The following is a 19,493-nucleotide window of genomic DNA, read 5'->3' on the forward strand; positions in this document are numbered from 1 at the left end:
GTAGGGAAGAATTCTGTCACCTGCCCCTTAATTATCATTGGTTTTATAAAAACATTGTTAAAATGTGCTTGTAAATGAAATCCATTGTTGCTTTTAAAGGGTAAAAGGCTAACAATAACAAAATAAATTTATTTTGCTAGAACCAATATGTTTCTGTAATGTAATTTTAAAAATGATCACTTCTGGAAAATGTCAACTTGCTCTCTGCTTTTTCCTTAAAATAGAGTAAAATGATAGGATGCCCCCATAACAATGTACCTTGTATATAATACAATTGCTGAGGCACTTTTAGGACAGCAATTGGTTAAGACCACATGATATAAGGCTTTTCTTAATTATTTCATTTTTGTGTTGTGACACTTAGATTCTTCTCGTTTTATTTATTGTAATGGAAATTGGAGGACAGTCTTAAATTCAGAGCACTTTAGGGAAAAGACTGTGTCTTGCTAAATATTTGGAAAGTGTCTGGCATGTTCTGGGTACTCCCATTGTTCAAATATTAAATAATAATATATGGTACCTACAAAACCTGTATGACTTGTTTCCTTATTAAGTGTTATGATGGGTAACACATTCTGTGTACTAATTCTAGCTTGTTCATCTGTTCACATTTTCACAGTAACCTCAGCAATTTCTGTCAGTAAGATGATGGGAAGGGCTGCTTCTGCAGCACTGCTACTCTTTCCTGGCCTGTATATTCTGCTGGGGTTGTGCATGAAAGGTTGGATGAAGAGCTGAGGCAGAGCAGGGGTGCTACCCTTCTTTGCAGCACCCTGCCCTACTCTGCACATGGGTTTCCATGGTGATTTCTCATCAGAAGATAATACAACTAGGCATATTATCTTCCTCTGGCTCCCTTTGACAGCTGATCCTCTGGGATTGTGGAGGAGATCCAGCAAATGGTAGCACATCTCCAGCAGAAGCAGCAGTCGGTCATGGTTGCACATGGAAATGGAATCCCTTCCCTATGGATCCCAGAGATATTCAAGGTTGGGAGGGTATATGGCCACCAGAGTTCACGTCAAAGGGGGTGTCCCTGGAGAAAAATTGGCAAGAAGAGCTTCATACTATTTCCTTTCCCCCCCTCCTCCTCTGGGTTTTTCCAAGTCAGGGGTCCTTTGTGTGAAAATTCCCCAAATAATATCTATAAATATGCTTATAGAATTTATTCTCTAAATAAAAACACAAGAAGATAGATGTAACGTTGCAAAGGTGTAATGGCTGTAAGTGTGATATGAATCATAAACTAGAATTTGGGCCAAGATACATTTGGTATATACTATAGTTGGCACTGAATATTAAAATGCAAGGTTCTTCGTAGTCTTAATGTGTGCATTATTATGATCGCAACCTAATTTTGTGGAAAAAGTAATTGTATTATGTACTTCTAGATTTTTTTAACAACAGGAATACATTTGTTACTGTTTAAATGTTTCCTCCCATTTTTCCATATAGATCCTGAATCCACTTGTTTCCAAGGCGCAGCTTTCCCAAACACTTCAGTCTCGTTTAGTTAGCTGTAAAATATTGGGAAAATTAGCTAACAAGTTTGAAACTCATATGTGAGTAGTTTGTGTGTATGTGTTTCAGATTTAATGTTTATCACAATGTCTTTTCCAGTGGATAATATTACAAGAAGTAGATTTACATAATTTTCTCTATTGTACAAAAATTGAATGCTTTTGTTCTTACAGATCCATCCATCATAATACTAATTAGCTATAAGCGATGTTCATTAGGTAGGTCACAGTACTCAGCATGTTCAAACATTGCTGTTGTCATCAGCTTTCAACTTCTCTGTGTACATTCTTCCACCAGTCAAGAGGTTACCTTGGGAACACCATTTTTCATGTCATTTCTCCAGATTATTGTTCTGTATAGGAAAGTCTGCAGATCTAAACAATGGTTTTTCAGCCTGCTTGCAGCTTTTGGAGGCATAACCATGCCTGCCTATCAAAAACAACAGGAGAGCATCCCCACTCCTGATGAGCCTGCCAGTTTAATTCTGTCTCCTCACATGCAGTTAGACTCTTTCAAGCCTTCCTGGTGCATTTCATTAAAATCTATTTTAAAATCTCCAGTAAAGGAATTGTTAAACGTAAAACTCTCTTGTCTTTAAAGGCAAAATCTTGTTTCTAAATTTTGAGTTGTGTGGCCAGATTTCAGAATTCTTTGCTTGGGATTTTATTCTTGTCATAACTGCATGGGGGACACAGCAGCAGCCAACTGCTGTTGACCTGATCTCCTCCACCTCCAAGACTGAAAGTCAGTGATTTGGACAGCAATGTAGAACCTAGAAATACCTAACAGCAGTAAAAGCCCTAGAAGCTATCTGCCCCACAACATCCATTCTACCTTACTTACCTTCTACCATCAGTTTAATCAACCCTGTATTAAATAGGCCCTTTTCAGCTAGCCTTTCCTGTGCAGGCAACATTAATAACCGTGCCTCAGGACTGTCTAGATGAGACATTAGTGTCCTCAGCGCCTTCTCAGGGTCTTATCAGACTCCCAGAGTCTCAAGGCTCAAGAATAGGGTTCCCTTGAGATTACCTTTCTGGGCCAAGTTTCAGTCCCCAGGTCCCTCTACAGGGATCTCCATCCCTAACAACTGAAAAGATGAGCTTCCAAAGAAAGCCACACTCCAGTGTAGGAAGGGACTCCCCTTTCCCTAGGTGATATTTAGACAAGTCCCAAAGGTCTCCTGCCAGAAACAAAACTGGTTTCCCAAGGTTTAAACACAGGGTTCCATTTGGTTTCTGTTGATGGGGAGCGTCTTTGTACATGTTTCTGTCTCTCTCTTCTGGCCCAAACCCCTCTCTGAAATGAGATGTTTTATATGGTAACATATTTTAAATAGACATTTCTTCTTGACAGAAAAATTGAAGAATCATATCCTGGTCGCTCTAAAGTCTATTGTGTGCTACTCCAGCAGCTCAGAGCAAACATAAAGCTTGCTTAAGTGGCCAGCTTTAAGGGCCCATTTTTCCTTCAGAATGGCTGCAAAGAAACCAAGAATGCTCTTTCTCTAACACTTTTCCTTTTTAACATTTTTCACAAAGTTTAGCTGCGTAATTCCCTCCAGCCTCTGCAGAGTTAACTTTTTCACTCTCTTTTCTCTTTGTAAATATGCCTGGGGGTGCCGTACATAGGACCTTCTCCCCCTTCACCTGCTGTAATGGCTGCTACCTGTTCAGAGGCAAAGCCCAATTTTTGTCTCAGACTCTTAATTAGTGATTCACAACTACTATGATTTGCAGGTGCTCTGCCCTGCTTCAAGGTTAATTTCTTTACCATACCTTGGAGCACATGATTCTCTCTTTCAATTTTCTCAGAGGCTTTAGCTTGGTCTGCCAGGAATCTCTCTCTCTTTTTGCATTCCTGGAGTGCCTCTTTCACTATTTTCAGCTGACTTTGGGTATTTGTAGCGAGCACCTTCCAATTGTCTGCTTCCTTTTCCGTTTGTGCCTTTTCCTCTTTACAAGAAGACAAGCGGAGGTAAGAATCCTTACATGCCTCCCACAACAACCAAATTGCTGCTGCATCTCTTTTGGCAGCACTAGAAGGTTTGTATATGAGGATATACTGAGCCAATCTATCCTCTAGGTCCGAAATAGTGCAGACATCAGCTAGGGCTTGTTTAGTCCAAGGACTGTGCCCAAATTTTTGAAGGATGTTTAAAAGGTGTAATTTCTTTAAGAAAAGGTGAGGTTGGAGTTCCTTCTGACTGCATTCCTCCCTCTGGTACTGGCTTAAGATGTTTAAAAGAAAACAGGGTAACATGGAAATTAAATCTCTTTGTCACTCCTGGTATTACTTAGCAAGTGACACAGCCTAGATTCTGAAATCATAGTTTATCAAATTTCCTCGTCACACCTGGCACAGGTCAGCGAGTGACACAGCCTAGATTCTCTGAACCTGCTACTCCTTATTCCAGCGAATAGTTTAGCCTGGCCCTTAGGCCTTCTTGCTGCCGCTGATACCTCAGTGAGCAATAGGACTTAGGTTTAGTAATCATAGCTTAATCTATGCGTTTTTCCCCTGCTACCTTCCCAGAGGCCAGCAGGTCCCCTGCTACCTTCCCGGAGGCCAGCAGGTCTGGTTAACCTGTTTTTCCCTGCTACCTTCTTGGAGGCCAGCAGGTCTGGTTAACCCAATAGAAATGCCTAGCTCAATAGAGCTGGCGGTGTGCACACCAATATTTACAATAACTGAGACTTTTTACCAGTATTCCTCCTTTCGCAATTCTCCACCAAAATGTTATACCAATAAAATAAAAACCATCAGGATCTTATTAAAGGGGAAAAGGCAAAATACCACATTTATTGTGACTACAGAAAGAATCATAGTAAGTAGTTAGTTATAGCTATAACATTCCATTCAGTCTCATATTTATTTACACATTCATTCATACACATACACACACAGGTTCTGCAAGGTTGTTATCATAGTTACCAGCCTTAGAGTTGCTCATGCCAAGCCACTGGCCAGGTGGCCTGGACATGAGGAGGGAGCAGGGCCTCGTCAGATGCACATCTGATGCTCCTGGAAGTCGGTTTGCAGAATCAGACCCCCAAAGTTCTCACTTTCCAGAGTCCATTTTTATAGGAATTTCTTCCTATGTCAGTCTATGGGAATTGCTTCATCATGCTGTTGCTGAATCAGTCAGCAGATGTCACATTCCTGACGGCTCCGTGCTGCCAGATGTTATCTTGTTCTTTGGTTCTCCCATTGTTGAGGCTGTTGGGTGGATTCCAGTCTTCCCTCCGGGGGGTCCTCTCGTTATTTTCACTTGATGCCTTCTTCAGCCGATGGACACTGGATTCTTAGGCTGGCACCTCCCTGATCATTCAGTTATTATCCACACCAAGCAACCATACACATACATCCTCTATCTCTATTTTAATCACAATTGTTAACAAAGCGAGATGAATACAACAAAAAGGCGGGGAGTCTCTGGGTGCTGTTTCTGTTGTTACAGAGTATTGCTTTGAGTCTCCTTTTGTGTGAGTAGTTGTTGTTACAAAGAATTGCTTTGAGAACAGACTTTGTCTTAGAATATACTAATACAATTAGCAGCTTGCAAGTTTCACACATAGAGGGAGAGAAACAGTACCAAAAACCAAGAGACCTCTTAATTAGTAATACCCTGGAATTTAAACTATGGGGAATCAAACTCATTTGTGATTTTAATACAGAACTTCTTTAATATGATCCAACAGAAAGACCAAGTAAAGCAGTTCATAACTCCAGCTGCAAGAAAAGAATTGGAGATCAGAATCCTTATGTAAAGGGGAGGAAAGCTTGTATGGTTCCAGATTGACCAAAAATTGTTATTACAAATTAATAACAGTTGACTTGGTATGGATGCTGAGTCAATCTGCAAATAGTCAATTTGGAAGATTGGAGCCTTTGTAATGTATGTGTTTGTATAGTGCTATGAATATCTATGTTGTTGTTTTAAATAATAATTACAATATTCATGAATAGAGTCTAGATAGACTTCGACTTAATATTGTCTCCTGGAATCTGACTTTGATAGTAACCTTTCCAAAGACTAAATGGAATTGTGCTATTTCATTTTCTTCCATTTCAAACATCCCTTCTTGGAAATACTTTCTTGGCTAGAAGAGCTTGGATACTAGAAACCCTTGAGCAGGCCTCCTTTTTTAAATTTATTTTATTGTCTGTATTGTGATAGTATCCAAGGTCCCACTCAGGATTGATGCCCTGTTGTGTTAGATGCTGTGCAACCATAGGATGACTTGGACCTCACCTTGCATAAAGACAAGTTCATCTTCAAGATTTTCTTCCCAAAATGGGCTCAAGGTTTCCATATCAGCCTGGAGATTTCCTTTCCTTCTGTATTCTGAGAAGTTTTTCAAGATTCCTTAAATTCTATCTGGACTGAAATAAGGATTTTTTAATATATAAGTTCGGCTGTTTGAAACCTCCAAAGAAGGGTCAAAGAGCATCCAGGGCTATGTAGGTCAGGTCTTGCAACAGAGGTCCAGTGTGCACTTATTCCTACTTCATTGGGGCCTATTCCACTTTAAGGAGTGAAAGAGATGGAAGACATAGCTGCACAAACCAGTTGTTCTGATATTTTGGAAATCTATTCCTTCCACTCTGCACTTGGTAGGGTCTTAGAATATCTTAAAGGCCGTGTTTATTAGGACAAGTGGTTGGCAAATGGTTTCCCACTCTACAGTTGGGTAACTGCTCAATAGTCCCTTCAGATTAGATTGATGGATCTGCAAAAACAAATTTAAAAAAAAGCCAAAAAAAAAAAAAGCCGTTTATCTTACAGACTAAGCTGTGTTTCGCGCCCACAGTTGGGATAATGCTATCCTGTTGAGTCCATTCACTTTGTGTGGATTGTATTTTTTTAGGGCAGAGCTGTCTGTATGCTGTAGCATCTGTTAGAATATAATAGAGAACTGGCCAACAACAAAGTGTATAAATGCTGATTTGGAGGGTCCTGTTTGATTTACTGGATACTGGAACAGATCAGTCTAATGTCTTGATTAGTGGACTTAAGTTGCACCCTAATTTTTAATTTAAAAAACCAGCCATTTACATTAAAATTCCTATTTTGTTGTGTTTGCAAGCAGCTGATGATGATAAACATAACTGGGACTTTCATTTCAATTTATACAATGTATATGTATTCATACAACAGCTGTCCAAATATTGCACTGAAGTTGGTTATTAAGTATCTTTATTAAAAGTAACACAATACTTAAACAGTATTTTCAAAGGTTTGAAAATCCTTCAGATGAAATATTAACAAACTGCGGTGAATATGGATAATACTCTTCTGTGAAAATTCCATTTTGTATTTTAGTTTAGTTATAAAAATATGCTGTAAAGTTCTATACTATTTATAATTATAAGCTTCAGAATTGTCAGTTGTACTTTATCAACCTGCCCTACAACACCTGCTCTTAAAGGTTATAAATACTAAATGTTGCTGTATGAAGAGTACAAATTAAGATTACTGTGAACCATCTAGAATCAGATGTGTTCACTAAATGGAGTTTACAAATACTTAGTTCTTCATATTAATTTAAAATTTTCAATTTTTTAGCATTAAAAGGGAAATTCTTCCACTGGTAAAATCACTCTGCCAAGATGTAGAATATGAAGTTCGATCCTGCATGTGTCGGCAACTGGAACATATAGCTCAAGGAATAGGGTGAGTATAACTTGCAAAATTTACTACAAAATGTAAAATTTAGCTCTAAAGTATTTAGTAGTAATGTAAAAACTTCTAAAAATTTCAAACGTGTATCCTGGCGTGTTAAATTATTTGATATTCAAGGCATATTGCAGTCTCTCAATTAATTGTCCACAGCTTTCACCCACTTATGCTTTATGTAATTCAGGAACGTATTTTTGTAACTACCATGTGAACAAAAAACATTTTTCTGAAAAGGGTCTGATTCAAAGCCCCTTGAAATCAATGGGAAGATTTAGCTGACATCAGTTGTTAAATGTGTAGGTATACAAAGATGGAAGACAATCTGGAAGGAGTCCATAGTTCTTTAAACTAATTGCCACTCTTTGCAAAAGGATGATAAACATGTTTTGATTACTTATAGTAAAAGTAAATTCTGTGGCAGCTGTTTATATAAGCTTGAAAGCCTCTTCATTTTTTTAAAGTTACAAATATAGCACTAGAGAAGCTCTGTTGAACTTATAGACAAGTTAAAATTTATAGTGTCTTGTCTTGATCATACAACATAGAAGGTACCACAGAATCAGGGCCAAAGAGGATACGTTTTTTGCCCTCTGAAATTTCTATTATAAATACAGATGTAGCTGTCTACCTCTCTGTTCTTGTCTAGGAGATATGAACAGTACATAACATTATGGGCTTGATGCACAAGTTACTGGGTGAGTTTCTCTGGCTTGTGTTATGCAGGGAAAGGTCAGGCTAGATGATCATAAATGGTCCCTTTTGGCATTAAAATTTATGAACAGCACTCAGGGAGGGGATGAAATTAAAGCCTAGCTTTGAAAGGTACTGTACAAATGCAGTTTGAGGTTTTTTGGAGTACCAACATGTGTGGGAATGATTCTTCTTTGTGTCTTTAACCCTTTGAAGGTGGGTGTGATGAACTGGGCTGTGTAACTACAAGCAGTTAGAGTAAAAGATTAGTAATGTGGTTAAATTAACACTATTTCAGTAAAACCATGCAGTGCAGGGACTGCTAGATTAATTTGCCAGTTACCTTTTATTTGAGATAGGAAATAAAATTAACTAGAAGTGCTTTGAATAGTTGCTGTGTAAGGGCTTTGTCCTGCAAACATTTAAGCACATGAGTAACTTTAGAAGACATTGAGCTTATTCAGATTACTCACTTGCTTAAGTGATCAGGTCCTGTGTTATCCCCTTACCTCCCTCCACCCCAAAAGACAGTTTAGCATAAGTAAGTAGTTACAATGTTTTATAGTAAAATAAATTTTGTTTTAATATATTGTATAGGACCAGCTTTCAAGCATTAATTGGTCACTTCATTTTTAAGTGATTTCTTGCAACAAGCATTAATGCTTTATGCTTAACAATTTGTCCCAACTTGTATTTTACTATGACATTCTAGTTACCTTTTCCAGACCTGAAGAAGAGCTCTATGATGCTTGAAACTGGTTTCTTCCGCCAAAAAATTTGGTCCAGTAAAAGATATTACCTTACCCACTTTGTTTATCTCAATACAGAATGTAAATTTTTGAGATCATTTTTATTATAATCCACTCTGATTATGTTATATATCAATATATGTATAAGAGTAAAAATTGCATGGAAAATGTACGGATTGGTATCACACATTGGTAGCTGCATCATCTTTTGGAAATGACATGGTTTTATCACAGATTTATAAACAACTGATTCTTTTTTCTAGTTGCCATATTTGTTTTAATTCTCTGTCAGAAATTAAATATATCTTTAATGGTTCCAAAATGGAAATCCACAGAAACACATTTTGTAAATATCTGTTTCAGCTTTCTTCCCGTTCCCCATCCTTGTGATTTCATTTTCTCTCTTTCTCCCTGCCTTCCTGGGTCTTATTTGGAATGTATTTTTACCCCTCACTCCTGACCATATGTTCACTTATTTCCTTCTTAATCCATCCTCTCACCTGCCTGTTGATATTTCTTTCCTTTGGGATTCTGTCCGTTGTTTCCTGTAGTTTTCTCATTGAATTTCTTTAGCTCCATCAGCAGGTAGGATGCCATAATGATGCATTTGGTGTTGACAATAATGAATAAGTGACACACTCTATTGTAAAATATTATTTCCTTTGTGGGAGGGTGGATTATAAAATTTAATCTAATATCAGTAAAACTAACTCTGCTAATGACTTTTTTGTGGAGGCTAAAAGTGGCTCCTATAAAGTGACATAAAGGAGGTAGGAGGATATATGGAAGAGTGCAGAAGATTTATTTTCATTCTTTTCTTTTAAATCCAGGTTAGCTATAGTAGAACCTGATGATAAGGAGAGAAGGAAAATATAGAGCTTTACGTTATCTTCCCCCACAAAAAACGTTCAAGGCCAGTATGTTAACCAAGGAAATGAAGAAAAGTTCATCATCTTCTGGTCTCATTTTTAGCTCAAACAGGAACAAATACACTATAAATGAGAACTGAAATTTGCATAAAGTGATAGATTTTACACAAAGCCAATTGGCAAGAGATAACAGTGCCACTAGTGGCTAACAATCTCCACAAAGGCAGTTTAATGAAGAAGGAAAAAATTTCATAAATAATTATTAACTGTTGAACAGCTGTTTCTTTCTCTCTTCCCCCACCTCCTTTATTGCTTGTGTATCTGTATCCGTATGCTATGCTCTATGTCTCAGAGTATCTCTGCCTGGTCCCCTCTCCTGCTTTCTCCATGATTTAGACTACACTGTGAGCTCTCTAATGTAGCGGCTGTAAGCCAATGGGAGAGAGCTCTCCTGTTGGCTTAACTGCTCCAGCCCCTGCGAACGAGGATAGCTATGTTGGCAGGAGAAGATCTTCCGCTGACACAGTGCTGACTACACTAACTATGTTGATGTAACTTATGTCGCTCTGGGTGGTGGTTTATTCACACCCCTGAGCGACATAAATTATGTCGATATAAGATGTAGTGTAGACATGCCCTCAGTTATCGTCATCTTTAATCTAACAGGATCTAGTTAAGGATGTGTGTATTTATGGAGGGTAAACTGTAGCAGTGATTTGTGTTGAGGATGGCTCAAGAAATAGTGGAATAAAGGCACTTCTAACAAGATATTGCATTTATGTAAATACTGCAGCCATGCATGGCATCATTCCTTTTCTTCACCATTTACTGGTGCTCACTATTTCATAATCAAACAATTTCCCAGTAAAATATTAATGATTAGTGTGTAATTATCAGTTGAGAAGACAAATACTGAGATCCACTTGGTTTGTTGCAATTAATTTTGTCAATAAGCTATAGTAGTCCAATCCAAGTAACTTTTTCTTGTTCTTGCTGTTTCTGAACATTTGAATACATTATCATTTGCACTGACTTATAAGTGGGGTCTGTATTTTTTTTGTTTACATAGTATAATATGTGTTTGTGTGTGTGTGTGTGTGTGGTCTTTTCCTTTATAAAAAGTGCATATCCTATGACTTTTTGTTATAGCCAATACAGTACTAATATTTCTGTTTAAATTGTGAGAGAGCCTAAAAATTCTGTATATATGAAGAGGCTGTAAACATCCTATATAATTTTGGTTTCCTCTTCCTGATTAGCACCCATGTAGTCTGAGTCTGAGTTGCAGTATGTAGTTTGCCTGCAGTACCTCTGTTTATCAGTGTGATAAACATAAAGGGTACATAAATCTTCAGGTTGTGGAAGTTGATGTAGTTCTACTGACTTCAGTGGAGCTGTGTCAGTTTACAATCGCCGCAGATCAGATGAAAAGATTTTATGTATGTGCAGGAAGAGGCCTGCCATCAAGGGCGAGCTTCTCAATTAAAATATTATCTAAACTAAAAGGCCAGAAGTCCTGAAAACTGTGAGAAGTGAGCATGGTGGAAACATGTAAGGAAAGTGGAAAAGCTCCTTCGAAGTATTATTAAGACCATCAGGAAGACATTTCTGGTTGTCTGTAGACAGTCGAGAACTCCTTTGTAAAATGCTCTGAGATCCACTAATGAAAAGCGTGATATAAGAGCTAAGTATTATGGTAACTATTTATTGTATATTATATATGCATTGAGGCATACCAAATGATGCTGGCTGCCTACTTTAGTACCACTGCGCAAGGAAAGGGAACTCTCTCCCATTTTGCTCACACCAACTCATCTTTCTATACAGATGATTCCAGACCATGAAATTCCATGCCATGAAAATGTCTCTCCCCCTTCAATCTTCAAATTGATGAGAGATTCAAATCTCATTCCAGCCCTTCATATACAGTAACTCCTCGCTAAATGTTTTAGTTATGTTCCTGAAAAATGCGACTTTAAGTGAAACGATGTTAAGCGAATCCAATTTCCTCATAAGAATTAATGTAAATGGGGAGGCGGGTGTTAGGTTCCAGGGAAATTTATTTTCACCGGACAAAAGATTATATTATATATATATATATATAGTGACAAAGCTCTGTCCTTGTCTCCATGGGTGGCACGTTTCCTGGCAGATTTTCGCTAGCCTCAGAGGCTCCCTGTGACCCTCCATATAGCCCTTCTCTCTCTAGAGGCAAGGGTCACAGCCTACTGGACCATTTTCATCATAAGCCAGCAAAGAAGGTGAGGAGAAGCTACCCTCCCTTACACAGTCTCTGTGATCTCCCAGTCTCAGTGATTAATCAGGGGACAAAGTGGGGAGCCCAGGCCTGCCCTCTACTCCGGGCTCCAGCCCAGGGAGCCTAAGAGTACCAGCTATGGTAGCTGACTTTTTAGAAACAGGACAAGTACAATTCCCTGGGCCATTTCCCCACAGCAGCCCCCCACTTCACCCTTACCTCAGGGCCTCCTTCCTTGTGCCTGATATGGTGTGTACTGCTCAGTCTCTCCAACAGTGCAACTTCCTCCTACAGTTCATGACACATGCACCCACCTGACTAACTGGGAGGCTTTTAACTAGTTTCAGTTAGCCCCTGATTGAGTTCAGGTGTCCCAGTCAACCTATCTGTCCTCCCTGCCTTCTGGAAAGATCTTAATTGGCCCCAAGTCTCTTAATTGACCTTGAGCAGCTGCCATTTGCTTATTCTGGTAACAGGGATTTGTTTAGCCTGTGGCTAATATATCTGTCTCCCATTACTTTACTATAGCCATCTGGCCTTGCCCCATCACAATATATATATACACACACAGTATAAGTTTTAAACAAACAATTTAATACTGGTACACAGCGATGATGATTGTGAAGCTTGGCTGAGGTGGTGAAGTCAGAGGGTGGGATATTTCCCAGGGAATGCCTTACTGCTAAATGATGAACTAGCAATTGGCTGAGCCCTCAAGGGTTAACACACTGTTGTTAATGTAGCCTCACACTCTACAAGGCAGCACAAATGGAGGGAGGGGAGACAGCATGGCAGATAGAGACACACATTGTGTGTGAGAGAGAGAGATGCTCATTGCCCCTTTAAGTACGCTGACCCCACTCTAAGTACACTGCCTTTTTAAATAGATCAACAAGTTGAGACAGCAGCTCCTGCCAGCAAGCCCCCTCCATCCTGAGCCCTGTAGTGTCCCCCCCTGCTCTTTGGAAATGGGGTAAGTGGGGTACAGGAGCAGGGGGGAGGGGGACTCCCTGACATTAGCCCCCTTTTTCCCCCCACCCCTTGCACAACAAGCAGGAGGCTCCAGAGAGCAGTTCCAAGGCAGAGGGCAGGAGCAGTACATGGCAGTGGGGGGAGGGACAGCTGAACTGCTGGCCATTGACAGCCTGCTGGGCGGCTGCCGCACAGGGAACTTAGGGTAATGGGGAGCTGATGGGGGGCTGCCAGTCCACCCTGGTTCCAAGCCCCCACCGGCTAGCTCCAATGGGCTGCTCTTCCTGCAAGCAGTGGACAAAGCAGGTGGCTGCCAAACAATGTTATAAGGGAGCACTGCTCAACTTTAAACAAGCATGTCCTCTAATGAATCAGCAACAAAACAACGTTAACTGGGATGACTTTAAGCGAGGAGTTACTGTACCAATCCGTAGCAGATGTTGAAACCCAAGTTGCCAAGACTACCTTCAACAGATATGTTAGCAACTGGGAAAGAAGGATCCTCTTCCCTCCCTTCCCTAGAACTGGCTTTGAAGAATCCAGCATTGATGTTGGGTCAGCCAGTCAGGCAGCCTCACAACTCCTCCAGATAATGGCGGCAGCCCTTCAATGTAGAAGGGCTTACCTTTGGCCAGTGCCATCTTATATAATGAGGACAAGTCATTCCCATGCATTTTCACTAGTCATGGCTCATATTTTGTCATTTACATTTAGGACCTTGCTCTTTTCTCGCATTGAGAAGTTTCTGAATCCTCTTGCAGAGAACTCTTCTGTGTGACGCACGTTAAATCATCATAACTCTTTTTTTTTCCAGATTGCATTGTATGTACAATCTGTAATTTGAGATAAACTAAGTAATTTTCCTTAGTCATGAGAGGGGATGATTTGTATTTGAAACTTTAGTCTGTTTTTAGATGGCTACAAAATCTCTGGAGGTTGTTTTGTTTTGTTTTTAATTTTATTTTTGTTTTCCTGCAGCTTTTTTCAGTTTTTCCTAACTGGGAAATTGAAGAGTAACGTACAACTTCCAGAAGAAAGTTATGTTTGGGTGAGATTGGGTTTGGTTCTGTGTAAACATTGTTTCATTATTTGTCTTCCCTAACCATTTTGCTTGCTTTGCAGGACAGATCTAACAAAAAATGTAGTGCTTCCTGAATTAGTAGAACTAGCGAGAGATGAAGGCAGCAGTGTGCGGCTTGCAGCTTTTGAGACTTTAGTTAATCTGCTTGAAATGTTTGATGCAGGTAAGGTCATAAGTCTAGAACTACTTAGCCCAATTCTGCAGCAGTTTTTCTGGATTATAGAATTTGTCTGGTTGTATTTCATTGTTTTCATTCTGTAGATCAGGGATGGGCAAACTTTTTGGCCCGCGGGCCACATCTGGGAATAGAAATTCTATGGCGGGCCATGAATGCTCACAAAATTGGAGTTAGGGTCCGGGGGAGGGGAGGGCTTATGCGGCTCCAGGGTGGGACCAGAAATGAGGAATTCAGAGGGTGTGGGAGTGGGGGAGGGGCTGGGGCATGAAAGTGCGGGGGAGTGAGGTCTTCGGCTGGGGATGTGGGCTCCAGGGAGGGGCTGGGGATGAGGAGTTTGGGGAGTAGGAGGGTGCTCCAGGCTGGGACCGAGGGGTTCAGAGGGCAGGAGGGGGATCAGGGGTGGGGCAAGGGGTTGGGGTGCGGAGAGAGGCTCAGGGGTGCAGGCTCCAGGTAGTGCTTGCCGTCGCTTCCGGGAGCCACTTGAAGTATGTTCCTTCTCTGGCTCCTATGTGGAGACGTGGCCAGGCAGCTCTGCATGCTGCCCCGTCCACAGCACCGCCCCTGCAGCTCCCATTGGCTGTGGTTCCTGGCCAATGGGAGCTGCAGGGGTGGCACTTGGGGCAGGGGCCCCTGGCTGCCCCTACACATAGGAGCTAGAGGGAGACCATGCCGCTGCTTCCAGGAGCCGCATGGAGCAGCCCCCAACCCTGCTCCACAGCTGGAGCACTGGAGTGGGGCCATGCCGCTGCTTCCGGGAGCCACATGGAGCAGTCCCGGACCCTGCTCCCCAGCAGGGACCTCGAGGGCTGGATTAAAATGGCTGGCAGGCCGGATCTGGCCCGAGGGCCATAGTTTGCCCATCCCTGGTGTAGATGATGATAAAATTGTGCTTAAATATCTTCATGTTCTGTCCATGTTACTCGGATTCATTCTCTGAGTCTGTTTTATTTAAAACTTTGTTCCTTTATCTTTGTTTGGTCCTTGCCCTGGTTGATTTGGGGCACCTTAACTTTCAAGTAGGAGTGAGCTATCTGTCACACCTTATTATCTAATGCAGTGTTGGGAGGGAGGGGGTATAAAATGGCTGAATAAAATCTTCAGTGCATCTGATAGGAATGTTGGATAATTATCGTTATTAATTTAATTCTATAAGTGCGTTTAACACTGTGTAAAACCTGGAGAAAAACAGAGTCCTTGCCTCAGGAGCTTACATTGTCAGGGACAGATTCCGATATCCTTACTCATGTTGGCTAATATCTTACTCTTTGAGTGCTCCCACTGATTCCATTTGAAGCACTTGAGGAATGAGATACTACTCACTGTGAGCATCTGGCCCTAAATCAGACAATACAGGTTGGGCATGTAATACAGACAATGGGTTCAAAATGGTGTAGGCATATTATTTAATTTTTTCCTTAAACTCACTTCTATTGTTGATGAACTATCATTCACCAGAAGTAGTATGTTTTAGGAGGAACTTCAATGAGGTGAGGGAAGTTGTTTGGTACACAATGTAAAGAAGTGAGTTGAAGGAATAAAGGCTAGTGAGGAAAGGCAAAAAGATGAAAATAGAGAGATTTAAAAGGGATATTAACTAGAGAGAAGATTGGGTAGAAGGAGTAAAAAAGGGACGAGGTGAGATGTGTAGACATGGCAGAGATGTGCAGAACTGGAATGTGAAGACAAGACGTTTGGGTTTGCTGCATGAGGAAAGTGGCACATCAAATGTTGATACAGATGGATTTTTATACCAAAACACAGTCAAGTGTTCCTCTTCAAATATGTGTCAGTGTGGATCCTACTGTAGATGTGAATGCACCTCATGTGCAATGAGATCAGAGTCTTTTGACTGGCAATGTCTGTCGGGGCTGTGCCTGTGCCATCTTGTGCTCCTGTAGGAAGGCATAAAGAGTGAAGCAGGTGCAGCCTTTTCTTAGTTCCCTTTCATCCCCTGTGGCAGGGAGATGGACCCCAACAAAGACAATCTGCTACTCTCTTTTAGTGTTTGCTAACCTTTGTCTTGAAAAGAAAACAGCTAATTGAATAATTCATTTTTCTGTCTTCAAAAATCTACAATCAAATTACACTTTTCAAAAGAAAAAAAAGGTTCAACAACTCTTCCCCCCCATACACTGGGGTCAGGCACTTTGCTCCAACCACCATCACCGTGGTGGACTTCGAGACACCCAGGTTCAAATGCTTCCCATCATGTGACATTCTTATCCTGCTTACATGTGGCCACAGTCACTGCCTGTGCTGCCTGGTGGGAAGCCACAGCCTGGACAGATGTTTGGTTTGCGACTCCTTTTTCTTCAGAACCTGTCAATTCAGACACACTAATCTCAAACTGCATCTATTAGTGCAGTCTATGTGTATTGCTTCCAAATTGTAGAAAGTGACAGCTACCAAACTGGAGCCGAAAATGTCATTTTGGTTAGTGCCTCCTCAAGCAGGCACCCCACATCAGGGTCTGGCAGCAGGAAAAAGGCAATGAAGAGGGAGGTGAGAATGTCAGGATTGGCATTTTTGGCATCAACCCTTTTACCAACAGACCTGGTGTCCAAACCACCAATGCCAAAGACACACTAAGAGGCACGGCCAGATGGAGCACAGGCAGAAATGGAGCTCTGAACATCCCTTGGGGTTATCTCACAAGGAAGCTCAGAAATACCAGTCTTCCAGAGGCAAAACCTCCAACCCCTCTATGGCTTCAAGAGCTGGACACACAAGCGCAACCACTGGCACAACTCAAAGAAGTAGTGGCTTGGTGCCAACATCAGTGCTGAAATCAAACCATCCACCTTACAAGCATCAGGACTGGCACTGAAGATTGAACCCGTTGTTTCATTTCTTGTTCATCTCATTTCATTTCTCCCTTTAACTACCCCCTTCTATTTAACTCCATAGCAAGTAACTCATAACAAACATACAGGGGTGTGTACTATATTCATAACAAAATACAGATATTTCCCAGTTTGTCACATTCTTCCCCCTTTCCCATCCATCTTCAGGGACTCTTCTCATGAGGACCTACAAACAAGAGTGGCTTTTGTTGTTTCATCTTGGAGTTATAAAAGAGGTACCATAGAAGTTCAGGGGAGAGGCTCCTATTCCTGATATTTCTTTATTCCAAAGAAGAAAGAGTGTCTTCGTCCTATCCTAGACCTGAGGAAACTGAACAAATATATATGCTGTTTCAGATTCAGGATGGTAACGCTTGTCTCTGTCATTCCACCTCATCAGGTTCAAGACTGATTCATGGCTTTCATGAATTTACAGGATGCCTACTTCCACATAGCCATTCACCCAGCACAATTCCTAATTTATAGGAATTACCTGGGATTGACAGTAATGCCCAACCATTATTGATATAAGGTATTGCCATTCACACTCTTCAGGGCGCTGAGGGTCTTCACATGATGTCTAGCAATGATAGCAGCACATTTGAGGAGGACATTCACTTCTTCCATTATTTGCACAACTGACTTATCAGAAGCAAATCCAGAAAGAGATCATGGAATATGCTGTCTCTTTATTCATCTGGGTAGGTCTCATGGTGAACAAAGAAGAATCCTCTTTTACCCCATTGCTGATGACAGAGTTCATTAGAACCACAATTGACTCCTAGTTACCAAGAGTTTATCTTCCATAGGACAGATTCCTATCACTGTGCTTGTTCTAAATGAAAATAAAATCAAATCTGAGTGGTACAAGCTTGCCTTGGACTGTTAGGCCACATGTCAGAGTGCACTTACATGATGCCACTTGCCAGACTTTGCATGTGGCATCTTCCACTTTAGCTCAGATCTGTCTACTCCCTGACAAGACACCAGATGAGCAGGAAAGATGTAGTCCCACCTCATCATCTCACTGCTGAATTCATGGCTAGCCCTCAAGCTCCCAGACCTGTCATAAGAGAGACAAAGTAGGTAAGTAATAACTTCTATTGGACCAACTTCTGTTGGTGGAAGGGACAAACTTTCAATCTTCACAGAGTCTTCTTCAGGTCTCGGGAAGGTGACCAGAATGTCTGAGCCAAATACAAGTTGGAACAGATTGTAAACCATAAGGGAGTCACACATGCTGTAGGAGATGACTTAAAATGAAGTGTGCAGTTAAGGGCTAGCAGGCAGTAGGGTGCGTTACAAATTGTTGTAATAAGCCATAAAACCCATGTCTCTGTTTAATCCATGGTTTTTAGTGTCTAGCAGAATTATGAATTTGTTCCTAAGCTCATCTTTTGAGGGCATTGTGCAGGTTTCCTTTGAGGAAACTGAGAGGTCAGATATAGAGTGATCGCTTTGTGAAAAGTGGTCACACACTAGTGATACAGTCCACACAACAGATCCACTTCCTGGACACTACAGTGCTAATAAACGATGGTCACATAAACACCACTCTATACCGGAAACCTACTGACCACTATTCCTACCTACATGCCTCCAGCTTTCACCCTGACCACACCACACGATCCATTGTCTACAGGCAAGCTCTGCGATACAACCACATTTGCTCCAACCCCTCAGACAGAGACAAACACCTACAAGATCTCTATCAAGCATTCTTACAACTACAATACCCACCTGCGGAAGTGAAGAAACAGATTGATAGAGCCAGAAGAGTTCCCAGAAGTCACCTACTACAGGACAGGCCTAACAAAGAAAATAACAGAACGCCACTAGCCGTCACCTTCAGCCCCCAACTAAAACCCCTCCAATGCATTATTAAGGATCTACAACCTATCCTGAAGGATGACCCAACACTCTCACAAATCTTGGGAGACAGGCAAGTCCTTGCCTACAGACAGCCCCCAACCTGAAGCAAATACTCACCAGCAACCACATACCACACAACAGAACCACTAACGCAGGAACCTATCCTTACAACAAAGCCCGTTGCCAACTGTGCCCACATAGCTATTCAGGGGACACCATCACAGGGCCTAATAACATCAGCCACACTATCAGAGGCTCGTTCACCTGCACATCCACCAATGTGATATATGCCATCATGTGCCAGCAATGCCCCTCTGCCATGTACATTGATCAAACTGGACAGTCTCTACGTAAAAGAATAAATGGACACAAATCAGATGTCAAGAATTATAACATTCATAAACCAGTCGGAGAACACTTCAATCTCTCTGGTCATGCAATCATAGACATGAAGGTCGCTATCCTACAACAAAAAAACTTCAAAACCAGACTCCAGCGAGAGACTGTTGAATTGGAATTCATTTGCAAATTGGATACAATTAACTTAGGCTTGAATAGAGACTGGGAGTGACTAAGTCATTATGCAAGGTAACCTATTTCCCCTTGTTTTTTCCTACCTCCCCCCCCAGACGTTCTTGTTAAACCCTGGATTTGTGCTGGAAATGGCCCAACTTGATTATCATACTCATTGTAAGAAGAGTGATCACTTTAGATAAGCTATTACCAGCAGGAGAGTGGGGTGGGGGGAGAGAAAACCTTTTGTAGTGGTAAACACCCA

At 41.2% G+C, this 19,493-nt stretch overlaps 1 protein-coding gene across 4 annotated transcripts in view; it reads left to right on the plus strand.

Annotated features, from left to right (window-relative positions):
- PPP4R4 (protein phosphatase 4 regulatory subunit 4) overlaps nt 1-19,493 on the plus strand; it is a 119,302-nt gene that overhangs the window by 52,638 nt on the left and 47,171 nt on the right. For all 4 annotated transcript variants that reach the window (XM_073349556.1, XM_073349559.1, XM_073349557.1 and 1 more), the window contains 3 exons: nt 1,456-1,562; nt 7,091-7,198; nt 13,864-13,985. In XM_073349556.1, coding sequence (XP_073205657.1) covers nt 1,456-1,562; nt 7,091-7,198; nt 13,864-13,985 — 337 coding nt within the window. The remainder of the gene's footprint in view (nt 1-1,455; nt 1,563-7,090; nt 7,199-13,863; nt 13,986-19,493) is intronic.

The sequence above is a fragment of the Lepidochelys kempii genome, chromosome 6, assembly GCF_965140265.1.
Source record: "Lepidochelys kempii isolate rLepKem1 chromosome 6, rLepKem1.hap2, whole genome shotgun sequence".
Classification (NCBI taxonomy): Eukaryota; Metazoa; Chordata; order Testudines; family Cheloniidae; genus Lepidochelys; species Lepidochelys kempii.